Source organism: Trichechus manatus, unplaced genomic scaffold (genome assembly GCF_000243295.1).
Source record: "Trichechus manatus latirostris isolate Lorelei unplaced genomic scaffold, TriManLat1.0 scaffold00021, whole genome shotgun sequence".
In the NCBI taxonomy this organism is placed as follows: Eukaryota; Metazoa; Chordata; class Mammalia; order Sirenia; family Trichechidae; genus Trichechus; species Trichechus manatus.
The window spans coordinates 22178251-22192574 of record NW_004443957.1 but is presented as its reverse complement, the minus strand read 5'-3'; the positions used below and the strand labels follow the sequence as shown (position 1 = coordinate 22192574).

The 14324-nt window shown below is 35.7% G+C and overlaps 1 protein-coding gene across 4 annotated transcripts in view; it reads left to right on the top strand.

Moving 5' to 3' along the window:
* Positions 1 to 14324, top strand: part of EDEM3 (ER degradation enhancing alpha-mannosidase like protein 3) — an 87468-nt gene that overhangs the window by 53364 nt on the left and 19780 nt on the right. For 3 of the 4 annotated variants that reach the window (XM_023728119.1, XM_023728120.1, XM_023728121.1), the window contains 6 exons: positions 4811 to 4976; positions 5240 to 5394; positions 6251 to 6407; positions 9057 to 9248; positions 10569 to 10734; positions 14058 to 14243. In XM_023728119.1, the coding sequence (XP_023583887.1) occupies positions 4811 to 4976; positions 5240 to 5394; positions 6251 to 6407; positions 9057 to 9248; positions 10569 to 10734; positions 14058 to 14243 (1022 nt within the window). The remainder of the gene's footprint in view (positions 1 to 4810; positions 4977 to 5239; positions 5395 to 6250; positions 6408 to 9056; positions 9249 to 10568; positions 10735 to 14057; positions 14244 to 14324) is intronic. The other variant, XM_004372912.1, reaches the window with a different exon arrangement.

The following is a 14324-nucleotide window of genomic DNA, read 5'->3' as shown; positions in this document are numbered from 1 at the left end:
GCAAACAGGGACAGTTTAACTTCTTCATTACCAATTTGGATGCCCTTTATTTCGTTTTCTTGCCTTATTGCTCTAGCTAGAACTTTCAGCAGAATGTTAAATAGGAGTGGTGATAAAGGACATCCTTGTCTTGTTCCTGTTCTCAAGGGGAATGTTTTCAGCCTCCTCCATTAAGAATGATGTTGGCCATTGGTTTTGCATAGATGCCCGTTATTATGTTGAGAAATTTCCCTTCTATACCTATTTTATTGAGAGTTTTTATCAGGGATGGGTGTTAGACTTTGTCGAATGCCTTTTCTGTGTCTGTTGAGATGATCATGTGATTCTTTTCTTTCCTGTTATTTATGTGGTGGATTACGTTGATTGATTTTCTAATGTTAAACCATCCTTGCATACCTGGTATGAATCCTACTTGGTCGTGGTGTATCATTTTTTTGATATGATGCTGAATTCCACTGGCTAGAATTTTGTTGAGAATTTTTGCATCTATATTCATGAGAGTTCTTGGTCTGTAATTTTCTTTTTTTGTGGCGTCTTTGCCTGGTTTTGGTATCAGGGTTATGCCGGCTTCATAGAATGAATTCGGAAGTGTTACTTCCTTTTCTATGTTTTGAAATAGCTTGAGTAGTACTGGCACAAGCTCTTCTGTGAATGTTTTGTAGAATTCTGCAGTGAAGCCATCTGGGCCAGGGCTTTTTTTTTTGTTGGGAGTTTTTTTTTGTTACCTTTTCAATCTCTTCTCTTGTTATGGGTCTGGTCAGATTTTCAACATCACTTTGTTGTAGTTTGGATAGGTAGTGTGTTCTAGAAATTTATCCATTTCCTCTAGGTTTTCAAATTTGTTGGAATATAGTTTTTCATGTACTGTTATTCTGTTGCTGATTTAGAGGGATTGGGAAGACCATTGGCAGTTTCTGTTTCATTGGATACTGATAGATGTGGATGACTTGAAATATTAGGCTATAAAAATTGTGCTTTAGTCATTGTGATATTCGGTAATATTCCAGTGAGGTATTCAGAAATCACTTACCTGATTGTTCTAACTATTCAGATATAACAACATCAGAGAACCCAGAAATAAGAAAGGTGGGCTGGGGTGGGAGAGGTTAGTTCTGAGTGGCTAGAATTGTAGAATTGATCAATAAATCTCTAAATGAACACTGAAGCTTTTTCCTTCATTTGGTTAGCAAATGTCCATTCCCCAGTATTTACTGATGCCTTTTATGTGCCAGATCCCTGGTGGCGCAATGGTTAAGAGCTCAGCTGCTAACCAAAAGGTCAGCAGTTCAAATCTACCAGCTACTGCTTGGAAATCCTATGGGGCAGTTCTGCTCTGCACTATAGGGTCGCTACGAGTTGGAATCGACTTGGCAGCAATAAGTTTGGTTTTTGGTTTTATGTGCCAGGAGCAATATTAGATTTTGAAGATTAAAGATATGAAGACCTGCCCTTTCCTTTGTTAAATCACAGGGGATAGTCAGATAAACAGACTTTTAAAGCTTTGTATAAGTGCTATTGAACATATTACAGGGGTATGAAACACAAATTGGGATGTGATGGTTACTGTAAGGTTCCTGGAGGAGTGAATCCTGAGTCTTCAAGGATGAGTAAGAATTAAAAAGAAGAAGAAAGGAGTAAAAGACGTTTCAGGCAGAGCGATCAGAGGCATAAGAAGCACAGCACTCATCATCTCCTCATAGGCTTGTCCCTCAGCCCCTCACTTAGAGATTTTGGTAATAGTCCATTAGGCTTGGCATCTCCTTCCTTGACCACAGCTGATGAGAAGTGGATAGGTTTCTGGAAGCAGGCACACAGATAACAGCAAGAAATGAAAGCAGATAGCCTGTTTACCTATTTGTAAATTTATTAACTATTTCCTATAATCCGAGCACTTTTCTAAGCACTTTATATATTTAACTAATTTGATTCTTACAACATCCCTCTGAGGTATAAGTTCTGTTATAAGCCTCATTTTATAGATGACGAAACTAAGGGACAGAGAGATTAGGTCACTTGCTCAAGGTCACACAATTAGTAAGGTAGAGTCAGAATTCCAGCCAAGGCAGATTGGCTGTTGACTGCTATGTTACACTGGCAGTTCATTCAAGGAACAATAATTAAGCACCTACTGTATGCCAGGCACTGCACTTTGGTGTGGGGATAGAATGACAAACTAGAACCAGCCTCTGCCATCTTGTGACTTGTAATTAATGAAGAAGATAAATGTGTAAAGAAATAATCACTACTATGTGATATGTGTTATAATGGGAAGAGGAGTAACAGGTTGAGGAAGTACAGAGAAATAGGGAGTTCCATTCTTCTAAATTTAACATTATTCTGATTTCCCTCCATTCCTTACATGACATTATTTCTGGACCTCTTACCACTGCTTTGCCTCATTCTGATTGTATTTCAGTATATGGAGTGTCTCTTAAAATACCATGTCCAGAAATAACCATACTCAGGATGTGCATGGAGCAACACATTGTTACCATCTGGATTCAGGCTAGAAATTTCTAGATCTCGTTTAGATCACTTTAGATTAGATTAGCTAGTTTGCTGATTCTCTCAGGGGCTGATGGTCTTAACACCCTCTACCCAATTGAGGATCGGTTCCTCATGGGAGCATTGTACCTTTCAGATGCATTTGGCTCGACAGTAGGTTGAGAACTTCTTGATCTCCGTCATACTGTGTTATTAGATGTACTTTAGATTTTTCAGCAGCTTTGTTAGTCACAGTGAGCTTAGACTCAGAGGTTTAATTCTGGCCTGCTGACAAATGAGAGTTCTCCATTCTCCTCTTGAGCAGCTGATTTTTTAAATGTAAGCTTAGAAATTTATGTTTATCCCAGTATAGTTTCATTTTGTTTTTGTTTTTTTCCTGTTTCTAACTAAAAAGAGAGCTTGATTCTCATCTTAGTCACCTAATGTATTAGCTAACCTGTCAGTTTTGAGTGATCTGCAGTTTGGGTAAGCATGTCTTATGAAATTTTCATCGAAATTGTTGGGAAAAATTTTGGATACACCCATGACCAAGTGCCTCATGACATGGCTCTTGAGAACTTTCAGCTACAGGCTCTGTGCATTTGATTGCTTATCTCTCTACAGATCTCTTAGCACTCTTTTCTGACTCACCAGTATACACACACACACACAGGTTTTTTTTTCAGATTGGAAATATCTGTATTTTCCTAATAATAGATGATCATCGCAAAGAATTCACATGGCAAAAAGAATATAAAAACCTTTCCTAAAACGCTTCCCTCCACTTGTCCTCACAAAGGTAACCGCTGTTAGCAATTTGATAAGCAGTCTTCCAGACATTTTTAATGCCTGTGTGTTTGCATTTGTGTATATGTTTATGGGTTTTGATACAAATTAGATCAAATGATGCACATTATTCTGTAACTTGCTAGCTTTACCCTAGTCATATTGTAGTGACCTTACCATGTCTCTATTTTTTTCTAAGTTTTTACAAATCATCTGTTTCATAAACAGTTCTTAGAATTTGCCAAAAATCAGCATCCTGCTCATCAGTCTACAGTTCTCAAGATAGCATTTGCTCGTGATAATAACTGTCAGTCATCCAGAAAAGGTTAAATTATGATAAGTGTATTACAGGTTGATAGGGACGTATTTTATCCATTCTAAAAAGATTAACATCCAAAATTGCCAAAAAAGTTTTGAAACCTTACAGGTGCGTTTTTGTTCCAAAATAAAAAGTCATTTATGTGTATGAGTAATAATGATTGCTGTATTTTTTGAGCTCATCCCTGTATGCCAGGTGCCGTGCTAAATAATTGACATACAGTGTTTCATTTAGTCTTTACACCAATTACACATGTAATTATTATGATGTCCCTTTTACAGAAGAATAAACTGAAGTTCACCGTCCTTACATAACGTTCGCACAGTCACACAGCTAGTTAGTAGAAGGTCCTTCTATCTCCACAGCCCATGCTCTTCACCACAGTGTTCCACTGCCTCTAGCTGTTTAAACTCGCATTCAATTTAGTAAACACTTTATTGAGCGCCTACTGTGTGCCAGGAATTTCACTTGGCCAGAAGTCTGAGACTAAAACCTGTCCAGTAAACTACAAGTTATTTATTACTGCAGAAAGCTAGGGTTCCTTGGGAGATAGTTAACTTGGTTAAATGTGATGTTACTGTAACTCTAACATCTGTGTTCTATTTCTGCCATTTTTAATTTTATAAAATCTTTCCTTTAAAATATGTATTAAAACGTTATAACATTAAATCATTTTGGATAATAGCATATATTTTTATCCCCTGTATTTCTGCATATTCCCTTCCTGATAGGTACATAAATATTTACAAAGTTATAGTCAAAGTGCATATGTGATATTGTGCTTTGCATAACATTTTGTAAATGATATCCTTTACCTTTAAAGCCTCTTGTTTATTACTTAAGTGGTTGCATAAGTTCCATCAACATTGTATTACTTTATCCAGTTAGTTAACATTAATTGAAGATTCCCTGTGTAGTTTTCAGTAGTAAAATTCATCTGTATTAACTCCCTGCTGTTAATTCTCTATAGAAAACAGAAAATGTTCTGTCATTAGAAGGCCAATAGGACAACCTTGTCTGCAGTATTGACAAGATTTAGTATACCTGTGTGATAGGCACCCCTGCCTGATCATTTTTGCTTGTGGGATAGATAGATTCTGTAGTCCTTTGGATGTCTAGACTGCTGGCGACAGGGTTATTGGTCTTGACTCTATGGCTTTCAAATAGTTGACATTTGGATATTTTTGTGTTCTTAGATTTATTTGTGACCCTTTATTTTAGAATGGATTCTTTCTTCTTGGCTGAAATGTTTAAATATCTTTACCTATTATTTGCGGATAAAGAAGACATTATTTTTGACATAGAAGATTACATCTTTACAACAGAAGCTCATCTGTTACCTCTTTGGCTCTCTACTACAAATCAAAGCATCTCTAAGAAGAACACAGTGAGTTATGTTTTTGAATTAAATGTCTTACTCTCTTTTTTATTTCTATGTAGTCTTTTTTTTCCCCAAAGCAAAAAATAATTCATACCTACAGTTTAATAAATACATACATGGTAAAAGGAAAAGTACATTTAATGTTTTCTTATTTTGTTTTTTTTTGTTGCATCCTGTATATACTTATTCCATTAAATTTTTTCTGTTAAAAAACCATAATATTAAGTAAAATGATTACTTTTATCTACATATATTCTTTTTTATTGTAGACTTCAGAATATACAGAACTGGATGACAGTAATTTTGATTGGACTTGTCCAAATACTCAGATTCTCTTCCCTAATGACCCATTGTATGCTCAGAGCATTCGTGAACCCTTGAAAAATGTGGTGGATAAGAGCTGTCCTAGAGGCATCATCAGAGTGTAAGATATATTACTTTATATTTTTTTAATATCAAAGTAAACTCTTAGTGAATGACAGAGAATTTAAGGAACATATAACAATAGTCAGACCAAAATGCAACAGTTAGACCAAAAGTATTCAGGTGTGTACTTATCACTGATTAAAATAAAAATTGTAAGTTAGTAAAGTGAGATAGCAAAGCTTATTCTATGGTAATGTCTTTATTATTTTGGAAATTTTCCATATATCTTTTGTTTTAATAAACTAAGTAATTTCAACGGCAGCTTATAACAGTTTTTAACTTCTATAGCTCATTTTTACAAAGAGTAGTTTCACCAAATATTTTTACTGTAGTTTTTTTTGTTTTGTTTTGTTTGATTTTTGTTCTTGGTTATCAAATACAGTTTCTTGGCTTAATGAATTCTCTTCTTCCAAATGGTTATATTAGAAAGACCATTGCAAGGAAATTAAAAAAATTATTTTTTAGAATGAGCATTATCATTCACTAATATAAATATTGTTTTGCTTTTAATATATTTGGAGAAAAATCTGTTTTTAGACGAAAGCATCAATAGTAACACACCCCCAAGCCAACTCGTTCTGTACCCTCAAATAGTTATAATAGGATTGACTAATACTGCCTTATAGGTAATATACATACTTTTGTAACTGTATAAAATAGTGTTTGAAGCTATACCACTTATTTATAACCTAGATTATATGTAGGAAAAAACCCGTTTCCAGTTGTTCCAGTTTCACTAGTTCTAAAACTAGCACTTTTGTAAGTATTTAACATTATTGATATTTGCTTTATTGTTATTATTATTTTACCAATTCTAATACGTAGTTTTAAGCCTTGCTTACAATTACTTTTAGCAGAGAGGAGAGTTTTAGGAGTGGAGCTAAACCCCCTCTGAGAGCCAGAGATTTCATGGCCACTAACCCTGAGCATTTAGAAATCCTGAAGAAGATGGGGGTGAGTTTGATTCACCTCAAAGATGGGAGAGTCCAATTGGTCCAACACGCAATCCAAGTAAGACATTGCTATACTAATTAGATACCGTCTCTTCTCTGCCTTTTTGGTTTCATTTGCTTTAATAAAATGGTGGCGTTTGGCTTTTTAAAACTTTTAATGTTTGGTTTAGCATTAGAGAATCAGAATTTTAGGAATGGAAGTATCTTAAAACCATCTAATTCAACCCCTTTGTAGTATAAATCAATAAGTAAATCACAGATAGATTTGGTAATTTCCTTAAGTTAATATAGTCAAATGTAGGACTCAAATCTAAGTTTTCTGTCGGTCTGTTGACTTTCCACTATTTTATTTAGAGCATAATCTGATAAGATAGTAACTAGTTTTAATATTTATATCTCCGAATTTTACATTATTTTTGTTTCCAAGGAACTGCTGAATCTGTTTTATTCATTATAGAAATCAAAGTTTGCATTTATTTGTCTATACCTAGGAAAGATAATAAACTATAGGGTCACTATGAGTTGGAATCGACTTGATGGCAATGAGTTTTTTGTTTTTGTTTTTTTTTAGGAAAGATAACATGCCTTTTTGGGAAAATTTTATTGATTGTCAGTCTAGAGCCATATTCAAAAACAAAAACACAAAACAAACCTGTTGCCGTTAAGTCGATTCTGACTCATAGTGACCCTATAGGGTTTCCAAGGAGCTGCTGGTGGATTTGAACTGCCAACCTTTTGGTTAGCAGCTGCGCTCTTAACCAGTGTAGCCACCAGGGCTCCAGAACCATATTTAGACATCCCTAAATCTCAAATGCATTCTTTCCACAACCTTACTTTCCCCTCAAATTTGTCTCTCATTTGTATTCTTGTCACATCCATCCTTCATTAAAGAATATTCTGCCTGCTTCTTTACATTTCACTCACCATCACTCCACAGTAGTGGGAGTGGTATCTCTAATGAAATTACTTTCACTTTGGCTTCATTGGTGAAATGCTGTCACATTTTAACAATGACATAATTGCCAGCTACGTCAACTGGTGACCTTGTATGATTTCACTTTTCTGAAACTGTTGACTGGCCCCATCTTAGAACATTTCCCTTCCTTTGCTTCCAGGGCATTCTAGCAGTATAGTTCTCTGCTCATTGCTTTGTAGATTCCTTTGTATCTCTCCTTCCTTGGCACAACACTCAGTGTAGGCACTACCAAAGAATCTGGATCATACCCTTTTCTTTCTATACTCTTCTTCAGCAGTCTCACCTACTTTTATAAGGTAACTCTCATCTTTGTACATCATTTCTGCATCTCAATCTATCTAAGCTTGAATTCTCTCTTCCTTTTTTACTCCCTTCTTGCCTTCACCTCAGCCCATCTCTCCTTCATGTGTCTCCATCTCAGTAAACCGTATCATCATTATGTAAATCATCAGAGCCAGAAACCTCAGGAGAGGCTTGAACTCCTTTCTGTAGCCCAAGTCCTCTCTGTGCCCTTCTCTACACCCAGCTCCTATCAGGGCTGGTTAATTTTTCCTGTAGTGTCAGGAATTCATCCGCTTTTCTCTCTTTCCTTCTTTCCTTCCTTCCTCCCTCCTTCCCTCCTTCTCTTTCATTCATTCATTCTTGGTGGCAATATAGACAACCAAACATACATCCATTCACAAATTTCTATATGTACAGTTCAGTGGCATTGGTTACATACTTCACATTGTGTCACCATTCTCACTGTCTCTACCCGTATGGTTTCATCACCATTAATTTAGACTCTCTGCCCCTTAAAGTTCTCATCTGTGCTTTAGATTAGCTGTTGTCAGTTTGAACTCCTGTAGGTACTTCTTTATGACAGCACAGTGCTCAAAGCAAACATTCTTTATTAATCGAGCTAAACTGTTTGTTTAACGGTGGCTTCATGGAATAGTTTTGGTTCAAGGTTTAAAGATAATTTCCGAGCAGTAGATTCAGGGCTTCCCCCAGTCTCAATGGATTCTGTAAATCTGGCTTCCATGTGAATTTAAAGTTCTGTTCCATGATTTTCCTCCGTTTGATCAGGATCCATCTATTGGGTTCCATCCTCTTATTTTTTCACTGTAATCAGACACTCTTCAGCTTTTCCTCCTTTAACACTCAGTTCAAGTGTCATTCTGAATCTTTCCCAAAGCCATACAGGCAGACTCAATCATTCCCTTGTCTATGTTCCTATTCCAGTTTCCCACTTGAGAAAACTTTATCATTGCTGATTTTACATGTCTTTCTCCTCTAGATACAAACCTTAAGTAAAGGACTGTATACCCAGTACTTAGCCAAGTTCTAGTACATAATAGTTGCCTGATATATATCTTTCGAATTGGATTTAATCTGATTGTTCATAATTTCAAGGAGGGGGAAGAGTATAGGTCAGATATGAAGTTTATTTCTTAAGGGGAAGTCAGTGGAGAAAACAAGCAAAGAGAGAATTTGAACATTTAGTAGAAGTCCAGTGCTTAATCTGTATCAAAAGTGATGTATAGAATAGTGAGACACTGATAAAATAGCAAATAAGTTATTTTCATAAATATAATTTATAGAAGTAATATTTAAATATTTGATAGGGACCTAAACTGAAAGGAGAAATTTGAGAGTAGAAATCTATAGAGCAACAGTATATGGGAAATTAAAAAAGTTGGCAAAAGTTCCCAGAAAGGAAGAATAAAATTAATCTGTTTCTTTTTGTAGGCTGCAAGTTCAATTGATGCAGAAGATGGGTTGAGGTTCATGCAGGAGATGATTGAATTGTCAAGTCAGCAACAAAAAGAACAGCAGCTACCTCCACGAGCTGTACAGATTGTTTCCCACCCGTTTTTTGGCAGGGTAGTATTGACTGCTGGGCCAGCTCAGTTTGGGCTGGATCTGTCGAAACATAAAGAGGTGTGTACACTTATTATATGCTTTTGAAATTAAATTTAAAGTACTGTTCAAGTACTGTCTTAATTTCTTCTCTAATTTAGTAGTTTTAATTGATTTTTAAAATCTTAAGTACTCAGTCTCCCAGATTAAGTAGGTTAAAGTAAAAGTATATCTTGAAAATTTTGAGTCATAATTTATGTGTATAATATGCTTATAGAGTTGTATTTAAAATATTCACATTCTTGGTCTCTTCTATAATTTAGTACCTTTAATTTATCTAGAAATGATTTTCAGACTTTCTAACTATTAGAACCTTTCTTTGAACGTTAACTCAGAAACTTAATGTAGAAAACACCTAAAGGCAGAGATGCTGTGGCTTAAGTGGCTGTGGGGAGCATGGGACCCTGAGGTTCCATTGAGCGAACTTTGAAGACTGCTAAGCTAGTCCATCTTAGTTATAGCATAGGAAACAAAGACTTAAAGAGCTGAACAATTCGCAAGTTCATCCAACTAATTGGTTGTAGAGCTAGGACCAGAACCCAAGGATCCTGACAATCTAAAGCCAGTCGTCTTTCTACTCTATTACTCCTAATTGAGATTTATTTCCTAGTGTGTATAGAAGGTCTACAGATTGATTCATTCAATAACTACTTATTAAATTCCTACTATATTCTAGGCACTGTTTTAGGTGCTTGGTTATGTGTCTGTTTACAAAATCAGTGAAGATCCCTGCCCTCATGGAGTTTACATTCTAGGAGAGAGAGGCATATTAAAACATCTGTACGCTAACATCTTTTAAAAAATCAATTCTCTGATGGATGTAATTTTTCTAGGAAGAAGAATTGCTTGCAGTTTCATGTAGACTAAATCTAATTTTTTTCTTCTTTCAAAAAATTTCCAGTCAATAATGATGGTTTAAAAGTGGTTCCCAGCTGTTGTAAGTGTAGGTGTGAGTATGTAGTGAATCTGCCTACACGTCCCAACTTTACCACTTCGTAGCATTATGTCTTTGAGCAAATTACATAACCTGAGACTCAGTTTCCCTGTATATAAAATGGAAATATTACCTGTATTATTTCCCTCAAAGTTATTTTAAAGATCAGGTTTAGTAATTTATGTAAAAGTGCTCTATAAACTGTAAAGCATAATAAAAATATTGGTTGGGTACCATCATGCACAAAATGTTTAAAACAAAAATTTATGTTAAATATATATTAAATATGCTATCAGAGAAAATAAATGAATTCTAGTTCCTTTAAAGCTCTAGATTGTGAGGTTTGATATGACTAGATAGTGATTTGAGAAGTAAAAGAATATTTAAGTCATTTTCATTTCTGACAGACAAGAGGATTTGTTGCAAGCAGTAAACCATACAATGGTTGTTCAGAACTTACTAACCCCGAGGCAGTGGTGGGAAAAATTGCTCTGATACAAAGAGGACAGTGCATGTTTGCAGAAAAGGCACGCAACATCCAGAATGCTGGAGCCATTGGTGGCATTGTTATTGGTAAGTAGTAGTCCACGTCATTGTGGAGGGGATAATTTTTAGAATTTTTCTGTTTCAAAAATTTTATTGAAGAGTTTGTCATATTATTTTTACTTCACCTAGACAACATCAAGGATAGGTAACCCGCTGAGTGTCTAATAATTTCTACATATCTAATATCTTTTGAAAGCTTAGATTTGGTTTTCTGTATATTAATACCAATAAAAATACTTAGGACCATGTATGAGGGCAAGGTGTGGGCGAATGATAAAAATACCCAGTACACGCAAAAGAAAATGTGCCCTTGAGATCCAAAGCTCCTTGAGGGCAGGGATTACACTCTGCCATCTCCAGTGGGGAGCCACTGAAAATTTCCATTCCTCTACAAAGAGGTGGGCTTTGGAGTCAGACACACTTGTGTGCGGTTCCTTGCTCTGCCACAAAATCGCTGTGACCTTAGGCAAGAAGCTTCCGTTTCTTTAGCTGTTCGTTTGGTAGGATATATTTTGAACTCCATTGAAAATGGTAATAAGTATCTTTAGGTGGCTGTAAGGAACCTGGTGGCACAGTGGTTAAAGCGCTTGGCTGCTAACCAAAAGGTCGGCAGTTTGAACCCTTTCTTGGGAGAGAGATATGTGGCAGTCTGCTTCCATAAAGATTACAGCCTTAGAAACCTTCTGGGGCAGTTCTGCTCTGTCTTATAGGGTCGCTATTAGTTGGAATCAACTCAATGGCAGTGAGTTTGGTTTCTTTTTTTTTTTTTTTGGTTGAAGGTTAAAAGATTATGTGTGGGTGTATATATATAATTTCTTATAGTATCTGACATAGGTATAAATACTAGCTACCAGCAGATTATTATCTCCTTGAGTCTTTTTCCACTGAAATGACAAATTTCCAACTTTAAATCATTTTACCTGTGTATTTCAATTAGCGGACTTGACTTTTTCATCTTTCATGGAAAATCACATCATGATTAGCAGGCCATGACTATCAGGGGTAAATGTACATCTTCTGTGCTTTAAATAATAGGAATTTGATTTAGAAAGAACCAGAGGACCTGGGGGGTCACACCCTAATAGTGAAGTTGTTTCTTCTGTATAGCTTCTCTTACAGGGAACATCCATTTTGGATTTTTTTTTGGTTTGTTTTTAAGGATAGATTTCCTTTCTGAGTTGAGGATAAATAAAAATCAAGACATTTAAAAAAATATTAAGACTTATTTCAGTGAAAAATTATTTCCTATTTCTTTTGCTTATTCCCTGTGAGTATTCCAATGTTGATTGAATGAATACATGTATTTCATTAGGTAAGTCTTATGAAACATTCTTTTTAACAACTTAAGTCAGTGGTTGGCCAACTACAGCCGTTGGGCCAACACTAGGTCACTGCTTGTTTTTGTAAATAAAAGTTTCATTGTAACAAAGCTACGCGGAGTCATTGGTGTATTGTCTGTGACTGCTTTCAAGCTACAACGCCAGAGTTGAATTGTGACAAAGAACGTATGGCCCTCAAAACCTAAAATATCCACTATCAGGTCAAAACTTGCTGACCCCTGACTTAAATCATCCTCTTTATCCTTGGTTATTTTCCACACTGAGATTATTTTTATTGGGGAATTTACTATCTTGCCATCACTATCATTTTGAACATCTTTTACTGAGACTAAAATATAAAAATAAAGTCTGGAACATACGTATCAGCACTTTCCTTTAGACTCTTTTTTTCTTTGTGGAGTATTTTAGATTTTTTCTATTTTTCAGTGAAGTCTAATCCTCAGGATATTCTATAGTATACAAGGTGGGTTAAGTAAAATGTTTTCTTTAGTAACTAATTAGATGCACAGTCCTATACTGGGTTCTGTGGGTAAATAAATAAGAGGCAATGATCTTTATTCTCAGACAATATAATTTTTAAGGGTAGATTTTCTTATGTTGTGACTTTTCTCCTAAATTTTTTGTTTCTGATAAACATTTTGTGTTGTTTTGTTTTCACTGATTTTAATTGTGTGTAAATGACCGAATTAGGCCTTAGTTTTGTATTACAAGTACTAGAAATACAAATTACCTTAGAAATCATTTGGCTTTAAAAGACAGTAATTTACTTAAGCTGGTTTAAGAAGGGAGGTTTGTTTATTATAAGGAAATTGATTATTTCACTGATTAAACCCAAGAGTAGAAAATATAACTGAGCCTTGCCAGGAAGTAGACGTGGAACCATGATTGCTAACAGTTTTCACATCTCTCTCTCTCTCTGGGTGGACTCTCTTTGCTCATCAGTTCCAGAATGGCCATTCCAAAATTGCAGCCCCAGCCCTGTGTGTATGTCACTTACTGGACCAGTATCATAGCTAACTGAAATGGCTGTTCTCTGTGCTAGTTCCAGGTCCCCACAGAGACTAACTGCCCGTGTTGGGTCACGTAGCCATCCTTTGTCTAATCAGTTACTGCCAAGAAGTGGGTCATATATCGTGTTCTTCAATTAGCAGGGCCTATGAGAGCGAGCTCTCTGAGAGACAGCAGGAGGGTTCTCCAAGGAGACTGGCATGTGAGATTGGAGTGAACGTGATTGACATCTCCAGTGAAACAGAGTGTAATCAGTCCTACCCTGGTGGTGTAGTGGAAACCCTGGTGGAGTAGTGGTTAAGAGCTACGGCTGCTAACCAAAATGTCAGCAGTTTGAATCCACTAGGCGCTTCTTGGAAACCCTGTGGGGCAGTTCTGCTCTGTCCTGTAGTGTTGCTATGAGTCAGAAGCGACTCGACGGCAGCGGGTTTTAGTACTGTTATTTAGCTAGTGTAAAATAGCAATACTATTTAATTCAGCTTAAGAAGAAAAACCACTGGAGTCATAACTATTCTTTGTGGACATTATTATGCTGTTAGAAGAAATCGTAAACAATGACAAAAATTCAAATTCATCCATAGTTCTGTCACTGTAAGTCTTTGAATTTTTGTGTTTGTAGGCATTTTCATAAACATATGAAAGTTTTACAGTCATAATTATAGAATTCTGTGTTCTACTTTGTTTCTGTAATATCATATAGTCACATTTTTCTGTGTATCAAGTAGTTCATTATAATTATAATGCTTTATAATTGTTCACAATTATAAATAACACTCCAGTAAACTTTTGAGCATAGAGCTTTTTGCCTCCTTTCAGTTGCTTCCTTAGGATAAATTTGTAGCCGTAGAATTAGGAGGTCCAAAAAATATGTCTATTTTTATAGTTTTTGATATCTTGTGATTAACGATTTAATTCCAGTTAGTATGCCATCACAAGTAATAAAGATAGTTTTTTTTTAATGGACAAATATTTTTATGCTTGCTGTGTTCATTTTCTGGCTAGATGACAATGAGGGGAGCAGCAGTGATACTGCCCCTCTGTTCCAGATGGCAGGGGATGGAAAGGACACAGATGACATCAAGATCCCCATGCTCTTCTTATTCAGCAAAGAAGGAAGTATCATACTGGATGCCATCCGGGAATATGAGGAGGTAGAAGTACTCCTTTCTGATAAAGCTAAAGATCGAGGTAAGGTAAAAAAACATTTATTTTTTAATGCAGCTTAGCATTAATTTCAGTAGTTTGATAACAAAAATGAGTTAGTTTTTT